General features: G+C 33.4%; 1 protein-coding gene and 1 pseudogene across 15 annotated transcripts in view; both read right to left on the bottom strand.

Annotated features, from left to right (window-relative positions):
• The window catches only part of C2CD5 (C2 calcium dependent domain containing 5), a 100,679-nt gene that overhangs the window by 67,640 nt on the left and 18,170 nt on the right, over positions 1-14,869 (bottom strand). For 8 of the 15 annotated variants that reach the window (XM_066354511.1, XM_066354512.1, XM_066354513.1 and 5 more), the window contains 5 exons: positions 13,225-13,396; positions 10,952-11,047; positions 8,041-8,196; positions 6,569-6,767; positions 770-921 (listed from right to left, as the gene is read on the bottom strand). In XM_066354511.1, the coding sequence (XP_066210608.1) occupies positions 770-921; positions 6,569-6,767; positions 8,041-8,196; positions 10,952-11,047; positions 13,225-13,396 (775 nt within the window). Of the gene's footprint in view, positions 1-769; positions 922-1,912; positions 2,038-6,568; positions 6,768-8,040; positions 8,197-10,951; positions 11,048-13,224; positions 13,397-14,869 lie in introns of all 15 variants that reach the window. The other 7 variants (XM_066354514.1, XM_066354517.1, XM_066354516.1 and 4 more) reach the window with 1 other exon arrangement.
• LOC136399079 (leucine-rich repeat-containing protein 34-like) lies at positions 9,386-10,171 on the bottom strand (annotated as a pseudogene).

Here is a 14,869-nt window from a genome sequence, read left to right as displayed (position 1 = left end):
AATGTTTTATTTACTTTATATGTCTCAAGAATAATTTAAGGATTAAATAAGTTAATTCTATTTTATGGAGTAAGGAACTAATTTAATTTTTTAATCAATTTTTTGTCATAAAACATTCATAAACACTCATAAGAATGTCAAAACACACATAGGAAAGGGAAAATTATAAATGTCAGACACTGAGATATATACAAGAATAAGTAAAGCAAAACTGCTATTTTCTAATCTAGAAACTAAGACAAGAAAAACCAAACATTTTAAATAACAAAAAGTTAATAGATGTATGTACTACAAAATAAGCATTTTAGTTAAGATTTTTTAAATAATAAAACCTTACAGATAATTCAGAAATAGACACGATGAATTCAAAATTCTTCTACTGAATGAGTAACTGGATTGCAAGCTATTAGTGTTACTTTCTCTTCAAATACTTTAAGATGTTATTCCTCTTAATTTGCCCATGAAATGTAAAATATCCATTCACAAAATAAACCCTGGACTTTGTATCTACACTATGATTAAATCAATAAAATGCAGATCTTTGAACAAAGGAATTTCTGAACTCCACCAAATTTTCATACTTTAACTGTAGTAACTAAAAATGATTACTGTTCACATTATCTTTTAACTTAAATGCCAGAAAACAAAACAAAACAAAACAAAACAAAAAAACCCAGGAGAAAAGGCTTGGATGGAAAGCTAACAAAGAATAGAAACAAATTTGGAAAAAAAAATAGGAAAAAATAAAAGGTGGGTGGAAGCGCCTTACCAGTTTTGGGTGTCAAACTCAAATCTGTGTCAGAAGAAGAGGACTGTCGACTGTAGGACTTGGAAGGTGAAAAGGAGTAAGTTTGGTTTTTCAGAGGGGTTGAGGGTCCTGATGAGTAAGTATTGGGGTTGGGATCTTCACTGAAGGGAATCCTGCCAGAAGAAGGTGGAGAAGTATTAAGTAATCATGTGCCAAAGGACTTGACGGAAGGCAGCATGATCCAAACACCAGGAAAGTATGGGGGCAGGGCCAGCAGTCATTTCTTAAGTGTGGAGCTGGGTGTGAGGCCAAAGTCAACCAATTACTATTTAAACATTCATCATTCTTCAGATAAATAAGTATCTGCATTGAAACAGTTAATAAACTAAGTAAAAAAGCAAAATAAAAAAATAGCATGAAATGACAGACTAAGTAAGAAGTATAAAAATATTAAAGAATAAACAAAAGGAATAAATACATGACTGAAAATACTTTCAAATCAACAATGCTTTTTTTAAGCTACAAAAGAAAAAAGATGACTGCAAATGGTGTGTGTAAATATTCACAACTGCTTTAATATTTGCACACAGAAATTGTCAAAAGAAAAATGTTTCCTTATCCTATAGCATCAAGAGTGCCACAGCTAAAAACACAGCAGAGAGGAAAATGAAGAGAGCTACACAGAAACATTGCATTTTATGCAGAATTGCTTACCTGTTTTCCAATAGCTCTCTTCCACAGAATGAAAACAGACCCTGCTATAACAAGTTTTGTACATAAAGAAAATAAGCAAATCAGAAGCTTTGGTAGCTATTTTGTTTAGAATCCAATCATCAATTTTTATTCTAACCAAATGTAGTTGTAATGGCACATATACATACTGGAGGCTTCTCCTAAAACCTCACATTATACACACATAAGACAGGGTTCTTAGGGGATCTGTGGAAGAGACTCTGGAAACTGGAAGAACACTTTCACTTGCATGTAGTTAGAGCCTCTATTTTGGCTAAATACAGGATATCTTCACTGCAGCTGGACTTGGAGTGAGAAAAGGAAGAAGCCAGGACTTGTGGTACCTGCCTACACTACCTGCCTGCCTGCCCTCTGCAGCCACTGTGCCCGTGGCCTGCCTTCCCCAGCTCTGGAGTCTGAGCAGTCTCGTACCAGTGTAGATGAGAGTGGGAACAGACACAGAGAAGTTCTGAGTAAGTCGTGAGCCAGAAGCAGTGTGAATTGGGCTGTTGTGAGTCGAGCGGCATCCATGGCTTGGAGGATGAACCAGCGGAGACCTGAGGGAATTTGTGGTCAAAGTGGAAGAAAAGAAAATACATACAACAAATAGCAAAGTTATGTTAAAATAATTTCAAAGGAGCTTCAGTTAGGGGAGAGGAATTATTATATTTTAATCCCTAGCATGCAAAAAACAAGTGGAAAAATTTTAAAATAGCTAAATATTCATTCAATTAGGATATAGTTATAGTTTTAAAGGATCAGATTAATTGATTAGGACTGTGAATATGAAAAATAGCAAGCAGAATTGTCAATGGAAATAAATTTTTTAAAAAGCCTAAGATTTGGATTTAAGTTGCTTTAAAGTTTGATCACCATAGAGGTCACTACACAGTATCTAAGGAAGAAAACAGCCCTAAAACTGAAAAGTCAAATACAAAGTTCTTATACTATCTTTGAAACTAAGATATGTATAATTGCTGATATCATTAATCATATTTTCCATAAAAAAAGTTTAACTAACAAAATTATTTGTCTAGAATCTCAAGACAAGGATACCTAAGAAAAATGACAGTGAAAGAGAAATGACTGAACTGAATGGATACACGCAGATATAAACATTGCATAGTCTCTAGCACAAGCATATAGCTCACACCCATGTTATACTGGGAACAAAACAAAGCAAGGAAACTGCTTTTAAAAACACATTAATAAAGCAATGTATACAATTTTTGTCTAGTTCTCTCTCAAATACATAATATATTTAAACTTAAACAGATAAACTATATTCTGAATTAAAATTTTGCAAGATGTCAACTTATATCCTGCAACAGACCATATCATATGCATATATGGATATATTTAGATCATATACACAGATGTATATTCATATATAACATTTCAAATTTTCATCAGGAAATTTGGCTATAAAAACATAGTTACATTGGTGCGAGGAGAAGGTATATTATGTAACTTAAGAATCCTGGACTTTATATTAGCAATTATTTCACTATGTAATGCCTTTGCTCATGCACAGTAAGGAAAAAGAATCCTTGTACACACTCTGAAAAACTGTCATATCCTCATATATTTAGAATTCAAAATAAAAGCAGGCCAAGAGCCCAACCTTTCCTGGCATTTTTTTTTTCTTTTCCATTCCTCAGTACATTCCCAACAATCACAATTTGTCAAGGTTCAAACATAAGCTATCATTAATCGGCAATAATAGTAACTACTTTCTAAAAACATCACTGATTTTATGATAAAATGAATGTTTCTGGTTTTGTTGCTAGTTTCAATTTAAAACATGTTTAATAAAACTGATAAAAATCAAACATTTCATTGATGACCTAGTTGTATACAAATTGAGTGAAGTTTTAATTTTGTTTTTTCTTTCTCAAAGTGACTAATGAAGTTAAAATGTCTAACAATCAGTGCTATACAGAAGAGAAATTATGGCTAAAGTCTCTTAGAATGTACTTTATTTTCTAAAGTAGAAAAGCAATGAATTATATTTAAATGCACTTTCTACCTCAAGATAATTCAGTTAGGAAACACCAAAAAGATTTATATTGCACACAACATTAAACATCTAAAAGGAAAAATAACTGATGGAGTAAAACATTAATAACAGTAAAATACCATTTTACCATTAATAAAGGTAAAATAAATAAAATAAAATAAAATGAACATTGTAAAATGTTCAAATTATGACATCACATTAAAATCCAAATATACTGGAGCATCATCGTAATGTATTCTTGGAGATTAATCTCCTTGCATGAAAGGCTGCCTTACAATAATACCCTACAATAAAGCACTTGCAATATCAAGTCCATCCAGATAGGAACATAGTCCAAACTACCTTTTATCAAATTCCTGTCTAAACTCAGCAATGTTATAATTAAATGCAATAATTATAAATAACTGAATCATAAAACAATTGTAAGCTAGTTCTCTAGTCGATTCATTATCAAAAATACAAAGAAGCCAGTTGAAAATAGCCTGAATATTGAGGGTTTGTTTTTTGTTTTTGTTTTTTAAATAACATGACTTAGGTAGTAACATGTCTTTCAGAAAACCTTAATGAAACAGCTTAAATTCTTCGTGGTGAGAATATTTGACAATTTAAGGCAAATGGCCATAACAAAATTAGAAAAGGAGAAAACTTACACATTCCCAAGAAATTTAAATTATTGAAACACTTCCTGAATGCAGACAAAATGTATTCCCTTACTACCCATATATCATTCTAAGACACTAACACGTAATATAGCTTTCCCTTTCCACCAAGTAATTTAGTAAAAAGAGAAAAACTTCAACATTACAGCTACAAAAGCCAGACTTCTTCAGGCAATGTAGATAAAGAGGGACGGTAACAGGAGAAGGAACCCAAGCCCTTACTTAAATTTGCTATGGAAAGAGCAAAACAATCTGAATTCCCTCTGAAATCGACACCTGCAATCTGACTTTAACTGTAGCACCGAGCAGTTAATATATTTTTAAGACACATTTTAAATGGAGTATAAAGCTAATTCGCTCTTCCAATTTATTTAAAAGTTATTTTACTTGCAACGTATTTTCAAGTAAGACTAGGCAATAAATAAAGCTAGTAAAACTAGCTCTCTACAGGCTCACCAGCTTGAGTGCGGGGTCGCCTACATGAACATGGGATCATACACGTGACCCCATGGTTGCTGGTTTGAGCCCAAAGACTGCTGGCTTGAAGCCCAAGGTCAACTGGCTTGAGCCTAAGGTTGATGGCTTGAGCAAGGGGTCACTGGCTCAGCTGGAGCCTCCCTACCCCACCCTGCCACCCTCAAGGCATGTATGAGAAGCAATCAATGAACAACTAAGGTGCTGCAATTATGAGTTGATGTTTCTCATCTCTCCCTTCCTGTCTGTCTGTCTGTCTCTTTCTCTCTCACTAAAATATATAAATGCTCCCTCTTTTGACTAAAATTTAATCCAAATATTTAAAAGCTAGCAGAAATAAAATAATTAAACAAAAAGAAAAAATTTAAGCTAAAGGAAAAAATCTCATTTCTTAAAAAATAGTTTTAAAAAAAAGATTGTGATTACTTTCTAGTCAACCTCTCTTGATTACTGCTGCACTAGGAAACACTCCAGGTTTTCTGACTCCCTAATGATATAGGAAAGGGGTCAGCACACTACACTCTATAAGCCAAATCAATCCTGCTATCTGTTTTGTGAGGAGGTAGGCTTTATTGGGACACAATCACACTTATTAATTTGCATACTACTGATGGCTTTTTTCACATAACAGCAGCAGAGTTGAGAAGCTGCTGTTGGCAAAACTAAATTATTTGCCTGTACCTTCTAGTAGTTACAGAAAAAGTTTGTTGACCCTTGATCTAAAAGAATCTCTAGATCAGTACTTCTCAATGGAAGTACTATTGGCATTGAGGATGGTACAAGTTTTTGTTGTAGAATTGTCCCTTGCTGTGTAGGATAGTCAGCATTTCTAGTCTCCAAAAGGATTGTCTTCCTCATCCCAATCATTATGACAGAAAGTTTTTGTTCCAAACATTTCCTTCAGACAGCACCAGCACCACCATGTTGGATGATGGCACAAAGATTGAGTCCAGCCAACAAAAGTGTTTTATTGGATCACATAAGGTTATTTTAAAAATGTGTGAGCCTACCTTGACCAGGCAGTGGTGCAGTGGATAGAGCATTGGACTGGGACACGGAGGACCCAGGTTCAAAAACCCAAGGTTGCTGGCTTGAGCATGGGTTCATCTGGTTTGAACAAGGTTAATCAGCTTGAGCCCAAGGTCACTGGCTTGAGCAAGGGGTCACTCAGTCTGCTTTCTCACTTATGAGAAAGCAATCAATGAACGACTAAGGTGCCACAATGAAGAATTGACGCTTCTCATCTCTCTCCCTTCCTGTCTGTCTGTCCCTATCTGTCTCTCTCTGTCTGTCACATGCACACAAAATAAAATGTGTGAGCCTAAATTTCTTTAGACTAGGGTCAGCAAACTCCTTTTTTTTGGCAAACAAAATTAGAAACTATATAGCTAGTGCCTGAAATATTTACTACATGGCTTCTTACAGAAAAAGTTTCACAACATCTGCTTTATACAATCCCTAGTATTACCTATTTAATTATACTCAATTATTTATATAAACTGCTTGGTCTCCATAGATGTTCAACTTTGTGACCTCTGCACAAATCAATCTTTCTTGCCTTCTCTAATATGTTGCTAATAATAAGTGAAATTGAATGATCAGATATAGCGGTTTAACCACTCCCCACAGAATAAGTAGAATAACATACAATGCACAAATATTCATTTTATGTTCTACATATATGGTAGATAAAGAGATAGATAAGTTTTATATTATTTTATCTTAATTTTGTATTATATAATAATAAAATATTAGGAATATCTAAATAGTTTTAAGCTTCAAATGTTGATAGTCAGCTCTGATAAAAAACAATCACCAGAGGGAAGAAAATGTGTGTTGAACAACACTGCAGTACTAAAATGTTTCAAATCAAATGAAAATGTATAGGTAAAATATAAAAAGTTCCTTAAGAACAATTCACTGATTTATACTTACTCCTTCATTTCTTTCGATGGGGAGTTACATGCCGGCAGGAGTGCTGCCGGGCTACTCAGCTTATCCAGCGTGCACGCTGTTCCAATGGCTCGCACCACTAAACCAGACTCGCCTTCCAGATCAAAACACTGCAAGTACCCCACAACTGCATTTCCTCTCATTTCAAGAACCTTCAAGCCAATTTTCCTTTGCAGTTCACCTACAAAACAGGAAGAAAACTCTATTTTGTATTTCTGTACTATATGAAATAAAACTGGATAAGTAGTAAGGAAAGAGTAAAAAATCATAGATTTTTAGAGTTTGAAGGGAACCTAAAATATTATCTGGTTCAGCATCCTACCTTCAGGGAGGTCAGATATTATTAGCTACATTTTATAGCTGTGACAGAAAAGGTTCACTCATTCATGCATTCATTTTCCAAACAGTTTTTGGTTGTGTATTATGTGCCTGGCATTCCTCCTTTCTTCTAAATACTAGGTATACAGAGGTAAACCAGAAAGATAAAGCCCCTAATCTAGGGAGTTTATATAATGGTGGTAGAAACAGATAAAACACAAGAAAGCAAATATAAATATTACATAGAATGTAACACATAGAATATATAGCATATAATAGTCTCTTAATTATATAATTATGCATTCGATATGATTACATATCATATAATATAAATATGTAGACTAAAGATACAAATATAACAGTGAAATGAATTCTATAATTTATTAAATATAATACATATTAAATATGAATAGAGCATATGCTTATTCATAAGTACTCATTAAATAGAATTAATTTAATAGTAATATAAGTATAAACATTTATAAGTACAAATTGTAAGTATAACTTATAGGTAATATATAAGTATAAATAAGTAATTTAAGTATAATTAACTTAATAGTACTATAAGTATAAATATATATTTAAAATACATAAATTTATTAAATATGAATATTTATACTGTCTAGTATAAATATGAATGGATGAATGAATGTGTGTGTATATAGATGCAACCATATATACATATAAACAAATTTTAGATGGTAAATAAATTCTTCAAAGAAAAATAAAAAAAGTAATTGGGTAAGTGTGACAGGGAGAGGTAGGAGCTATAAGTTGTCAGAGAAGGACTATGAAAAGGCAACATCTGAAGAGAAAGCATTAGAGAGTTACCTAAATCTGACTACAAATAAATGCTAAAGAGAGAAAACTAGAACCCATTTTACTACCTCCAAGCTCAGGGTAATTTCCACTGTGCTACTTCACGAGCACAAGTTTTTTTACTGCCTAGATAAGAAGGAATTATAAACTTCTGATTAGATTTCTGCTTGTATCATGTGTTCAGAAAGATGGGGCTAATGGTAGGGAATTAGTCACTTACAATTCAGTCTTCACTGTACAATTTAAGGTAGCATGTCAAAAGGAAGTGAAAAATTTGGCAGTATTAAATCAACCTTTAAGGAGTGTTTTTTAAATACCTGACATTAAAGAAATGAGTCTCTGTCTGGCTTCATTTGATGCCCTTGGAGTGCGAATTCGATCAATCCATTGATATTCTGGGTCTTCATTGACCACAAGTTCTTCTACAAATCCATGAATAATTACAGCTCTATAGCACTTTGGAATAGATGTTGCTGTTAAAAGAAAATGTCTATTATGCTTCTATTTATCCCAAGGTTAAATTCAATTTTTTAAAAATGTATAACTAAGTTCTTATCTTTTGGATATATAGTCCAAGAATATCTTTTACTGTGATAACCTAAATGTAATTATAATAATACTTCCAATCAAACAGTCTTCTAAGTTCTATTTTATTCTTAGAAATATTCATTTTCTTTCATGAGACTTGTCATCTTTCCCATGTAAGCATAACGACTATAAATTGTACTTTTATCATTTAGAAAACAGCTAAGACTTCTTAAATAGTATTCAATACAAAGCACAAAAAAATGAAAATTAAAGTCAGCTGGCTGATTATTATATAAATAGGTGAAAAACAGATAATACAAAAAATCTAATTATTTAAAGTCCTATGAAAAAGTTCTGCCTACCAGCCTCAAAAATCAAACCTTTCTCCCTGACCTGTGGTGGCACAGTGGATAAGCATCAACCTGGAATGCTGAGGTCACCAGTTCAAAAACCCAGGCTTGCCTGGTCAAGGCGCACACAAGTAACTGCTTCTCGCTCCTACCCCCCTTCTCTCTCTCTTCTCCTCTCTAAAATCAATAAACAAAATCAATAAACAAAAAAATCAAATCTTTCTGACAGTCTGAGGAATACTACAGCTCTGCAGTTTCTAATAATCCATGGTCATATGACTAATGGTTCAGTAGTCACTGTACTACTTAACAAACTCATTTACTATGCAAAATACCAAATGTCACTGGATTTAACTAAGATCTGGTCAGTATCAAAAAAAGGGAGAACCTAAGAACATTAACACCAAACTAGCTTCTTAAGACAGACATTTGTGCCTTGAAACTAACTCAACTACTTAGATTTTCAACCCTATTAATTCAAACTGGCTATGAATTGCCCAGATCTGCCCAATTCTGACCCATATTGCATGGTGTTCATGGGACCTCATACCTGGAGAAGCCTATGTAATTTTAAATAGCACCCTAGTGCTTGGCTACAGAGCTCTACTCTAGCTTTCAGTGGCCTGTACTAGAGTAAAATACCACTGGATGTTTTTTCTTTTTCACAGTTATACAAAGTTTAATTATGAAAAAAATAAATAGGCAAAAAATTTAATAGGCAACAAAATATTAATCTGTGAATGTAATAAGACAAATACATGAGAGTTGTTTTTAACCTTGTCTTTCATAAATGTTGACCTACTGATACAACAGTGAAACCTACATTAGATGAGCGGTCACAAGCTTCGTCATAAGTTGGTGTCCAACAATTACGGTTTTTAAGGCCACTGAAGTCTTCTGTGAGATAAATATGTCCACCCACCACAAAAGGCTCCACACCTGTATTGTCTAGTTTTAGATGGCCCATTTAATGAAGTCTGAATATGCCACATGTGCAGCCTCATCAAATTTTACTCCCCAAACTCAGATATTAGCATGTGTGGGATTTGTTTTCATTGATTGAGAAAGCGCAAGTCCTTCTCCCTCAATGTTGTTGCTAACTAACGACAACCAGCGGACATCAAGGTAGCACAGGCTACCTTCAGAGAGAGTGCATCACCTAACTGTTTTGTACTACAATTTTTTTATATCATGCTTATACATAAGGAACTCAATAGGCAGTGATTTTCTTTTAGCATGTGGTCCAGGTGAGCTGCGGAGTCTTCCTGTTTGTCCTACAGCATAGGTCAGTTTAGGTTTATTCCCTTAGTTGTTTGGTTTTGAATTAGGGCTGTAGCAAATATCACACTTCTCAAATGAAAAGCACCCAGATCCAATTTCTCTAAGGATAAATTAATTTGTAGCATTGCAGCAAAAAAACATTTCACCTCTGTTTTCAATCTTGTTTCCAGTCATTCTTAGGTATCTCAGAGTTTTAGTCTTATGTGTGCTTTAATAATCAATTCTCTACCTTCAGGCCCAATACCATAAAACATAAGATTTAAAAGTAAATGAGGTTAACTTGTTTCATTAATATATAGATTAAAATTCCAGTAAAAGTCCAAAAATCTTTACCTGGTACTCTTTATACTGGCATTAAGTGGCTGGTAACAAGCAGTGCTTAATGTTATTCCTTCTAACCATGCTCACAGGCTGGGGTGGAGCTGGAGAAGGGACTGGAGTTGCAGCAGGCCATGTACAACCTCCCTATGGGTCATGGGAATTGTTATGATGACCACATGCACATATGTGGCCCACTGAATTTTTCTAATAAAAATTTTTATGAGGCCCTGGCCGGTTGGGTCAGTGGACAGAGCATCAGCCCGGCCTTTAGATGCCCTGGATTCAATCCCCGGTCAGGGCACACATGAGAAGCAACTATCTGCTTCTCTTCCTCTCCCACTCCCCCTTCTTTCTCTCTTTCGTTCCTACAGCCAGTGGCTTGGTGGTCCAAGCAAGCTTTGGCCTCAGGCACTAAAAACAGCTCGACTGATTCAAGCATCAGCCCCAGACAGGGCTTGCTCAGTGGATCCTGGCCGGAGCACACGTAGAAGTGTCTCTCTATCACCCACTGCACTCAAAAAAAATTTTTTTATGAACTTGTAAAAATTAGATATCATTTACTTTAAAATCAGCTAAGCAGTCCCCAGAACTATGGCAACTGTTTCTGAAAAATTAACAATTTTCTCTTTGGCATTAAAACCAAAGTATAACAGATTTTCCATTAGCCTTCTAAAATATTAATTTGATTTACCATATTTATCAATTATTAAATTTCCTATTAAATGAGACATAAAGTGTATTTACTTACTGCAAAAGAACTTGACTCCACATGATGACTGCCTAAATCGATTTAAATCATTGAAGAGGTCTACTTTGACAACTACATTGATTTCCCCACGAATACCTATAATTCCAAAAGGAAAATCAAGTTTCTACCTTAAAAAGATAAAGTATGATTAGATAATCAAGCAAATATGTGCCAATTAATGATTTCAAAATAATGTATCAATCATAACAGCAATACTAATTTTGCTTCCTAATTATTTTCATTCTAAGCAGTTTATTACATTTTCTGAAGAATATGTATGCATTAAAGAATGAATAATGTTCATTTTTACCACAAGTCTCCACTTATTTGAACCAATCTAACTGGAAAGGAGTACTGTTTAAATTGATAACATTTTTTGAGCACTGATAATACTGTAAATGCTTTCCAAGTAATACCACATAGTGCTCAAACCAAACCAGTACAGTAACTTCTGTAGTATTAGTGTCTTCGTTTTACAGTGGAAAAAAACCCCTAAAGTTTAATAAAAGTTTAAAATAATTTGCGTAGCGTTGACGGCTAGTAAGTGGTAAAGCTAGAGTTAAAAGTCAGATCCTTTATTATCCCAGGGTAAATGCTCTTAACAACTAACGCAAGAAGAATCTGATTTAACATAAAAGTAATTTTATTCTTTTCAATGAATATACAGTTAGAAGTTAAAATAAACTAAGAAATTCCAAGATAAACAGTTTTAAGAAGACACCCTAACAAATAAAAGTGACCCAGCACCTATCTCTAAACATTTATTAAATATTTTTATTTGAGTGCTCTGACTTCCTGTCAAATTCATACTTATGGAGGAACCCATCTAAGAAGAATGACTTGCTCATTTGCCCACTGAAATGACAGATTATGTTCCTAAGAGTTCATATAACACAAACCAACTATAAGCAATATTTAATGTCAAAAAATTCATCCATTCATATAGCTATTGCCTTTAATTCAAGCCCAGATTATTTCTCTAATGGCTCTTTTTTTATTGGTAATATATTTGACTATATTTTATTTTCTGATTACAATATATATACAAGGTGGGGCTAAAGTAGGTTTACAGTTGTGAATATGCAAAACAGAGTTCATTCTTATATTATTATTTATTATTGTATTAATTTCCATATGAACAATGTAAATTTACTTTTGCCCCACCCTGTCTACATTGTAAAAAGTATGGAAAAAAGCAAGAGGACAAAAAGAAAAAATAGGATTATAATCGAGAACTAAAACTATGCAAGGTTAAACATTTTATCACGTATTCTGCCAATTTAGCCAATAACATTACATATATGCAACTCTTGTTTCTAAACAAATGTGGGATCATCCTATAATGTTTTATAATCTGGATTTTGCAATTCATAATACATCATACACATTTCCTTATGCCTTTGTATCATAAAAGCATGCTTTTAGTTCTGGCTAACTTATGGTCTATACATGCTCAAAATTATTTAAGTATACCAGATTTTCCAACTTATTTTTACCAATTTAAACATTAGTAAATAGTAAAAGAAGTAACATCACAATAAATATACATACATCTGAGCAAATATCTTATTTTCTTATAATAAATGACTATCAATGGAATTGCCACATCAAAATGTAAAACAGGCAGAAAGATTCAAGACTGTATGTAGTAGATAGAAACATCTGCTAGTTCCTTTTGGGTCCATTGACCATTCTAAAAAGATGGTATCACTTTAGGCTAGCAGTTCTCTACCTTTGATCACAGGACCCTTTCAATCTTAAAAATTAGGACCTCAAAGAGTTCTTGTATATGTGAGTCACATCTATCAGTATTCATATATTATAAATTAAGATTGAAAGTTAAAAAAAGAATTTGCTTATTACTCCATTTAAAGTAATAATAAATCTATGTTAACATAAACAATGTTTTTTATAAAAATAACCATAATTGGAAAACCAAAAAATAAGAGTGACACTATGTTACATTTTTCAAATCTCTATAATGTCTAGCTTAATAGAATACAGTTTGAAAATATGTTTTAGCAACATACAGTACAATTATGAGATGCTTTTTAAAGAATGCATTTATTTACTATAGTGTATAAATTTGGCTCAGAAAATTGTTTCAAATTATGTTCAGAAAAGAAACAATTCTACCACTCATACTTTACTACTACATCTAAAAAGAATACATATTTTAAAGACATATGTTTTAAAAGCACCAAGTGTAGACAAAAGTCTTTAACGATAAATTTAAAAGATTGTGATTTATTTTCTTCAAATATACTCCTTACCATGTATGGTATCATAAATTGGAAACCATCCTGAGATGACTGTTGCAGCTTCACTGTAGAGTAAAGGGTCAATGTCAATGTACACTTTACCAATGGCATCATTCGCACTATAAGTGTCGTGGTCAAGAACTGTGATCTGTAGAGGCTCATCTTGCAAATCTTCATCATCCACCTAAAAGGATGCCTTCAAATTAAATCTTATCATTTAAAAATCTTCATTACCTTAAATGTGCACATATAGCAAATGGAAAAGAAAAAAATTCAATATACAAAAAGTTGTAACTCCTTTTTCTACACAAGATGTCAGGTTTCTGGGGAAAAAAATGTACAGCTTACCTCAAGCACAAGGTTAGAATAATTAACATACAAAAAAATGTTGTAATTCTTTTTTCTACAATATATATTATCCTGTGTTTTATTACTCTATCAATGATGTCCAGCAAAATATACTTTAGAAATGTCATAATAGAGTCCATATATTAGGTATACAGTGCTAATGAGCAGTGACATCATAATTTCTAAGGACAATTTCAGAGAATAAAACAGCAAAACTGACATTATTTGTAAGAAAAAAAAACAATTTTTAAGTCCATGAAATAAATGTCTGCCCTCTCTCTCTCCGTTTCCTTACTCATTATCAAGTACCTATCATATGCCAAGAGAGGGATGACAGTCTGACCTGTGGTGACGTCATGGAGCAAGTGTTGACCTGGAACCCTGAATTTGAAACCTGGGCTTGCCCGGTCAAGGCACATATGGGAGTTGATGCTTCCTACTCCTCCCTCCTTGTCCCTCTCTCTTTTTCTCTCTCATTCTCTCCATAAAAATAAATAAAATCTAAAAGAAAAAGTTTAAAAAGAGAGAAAAGAGGACTATTATGGAGAACGCAATGGACTGAATGTTTGTGACCCTCCATAATACAGTGTTGATGCTCTGATACCTAGTGTGATGGTATTGCGAAATGGGGGCCTTTAGGAAGTAAATAGGTCAGGAGGGTGAAGCCCTTATGAATGAGATTAGGATCCTTATTATTAAAGATGGGGAGAGATGATCTCTTGGCCCACCATATAAGAACAAAACCAGAAAATGGCTATCTGCAAATGAGAAAGAGGGTCCTCACCAGAACCCAACCATGATGGTACCCTGATCTCAGACTTTTCAGCATCCAGAACTGTGAGAAAAAAATGCTATTGTTTAAGCCACCCAGTCTATGGTATTCTGTTACAGCAGCCCAAACTAAAACAGAGAATAGGCAAAAAAAAATAAAAATTTCCTTCATGGATGACACATTCACTATTTTGACAGCCATCTTCTTAATTTGCCAGTACTCCTCATCAAAAATAGTGGCTAGATGGAACACTAGGACAGAATACAAAAGGATTATTTCCTGTAACTAAAATACTATACTTTTTAAATGCAGTTTATGACCGTTTGTTGTTACAGCAGATATACCACAGTGTTAATGAGTCTAAGATTGAATTTGTAGTTAACTAAAATCTCAATATCTTCCTTATATATGCTTTAATCAAGTGATATCTCTTCAATCCTAATACTTTGGTTAAATTTTTTAAACTTAACTATGAAATATTATGCCTTTTTCCAGCCTCTGTTTAATTCTTATTGATTTAAGGCTATGAACCCAGCT

This window comes from Saccopteryx leptura, chromosome 1 (genome assembly GCF_036850995.1).
Source record: "Saccopteryx leptura isolate mSacLep1 chromosome 1, mSacLep1_pri_phased_curated, whole genome shotgun sequence".
Classification (NCBI taxonomy): Eukaryota; Metazoa; Chordata; class Mammalia; order Chiroptera; family Emballonuridae; genus Saccopteryx; species Saccopteryx leptura.
The sequence above is the reverse complement of the archived record's forward strand: the minus strand, read 5'-3'. Positions and strand labels throughout refer to the sequence as shown.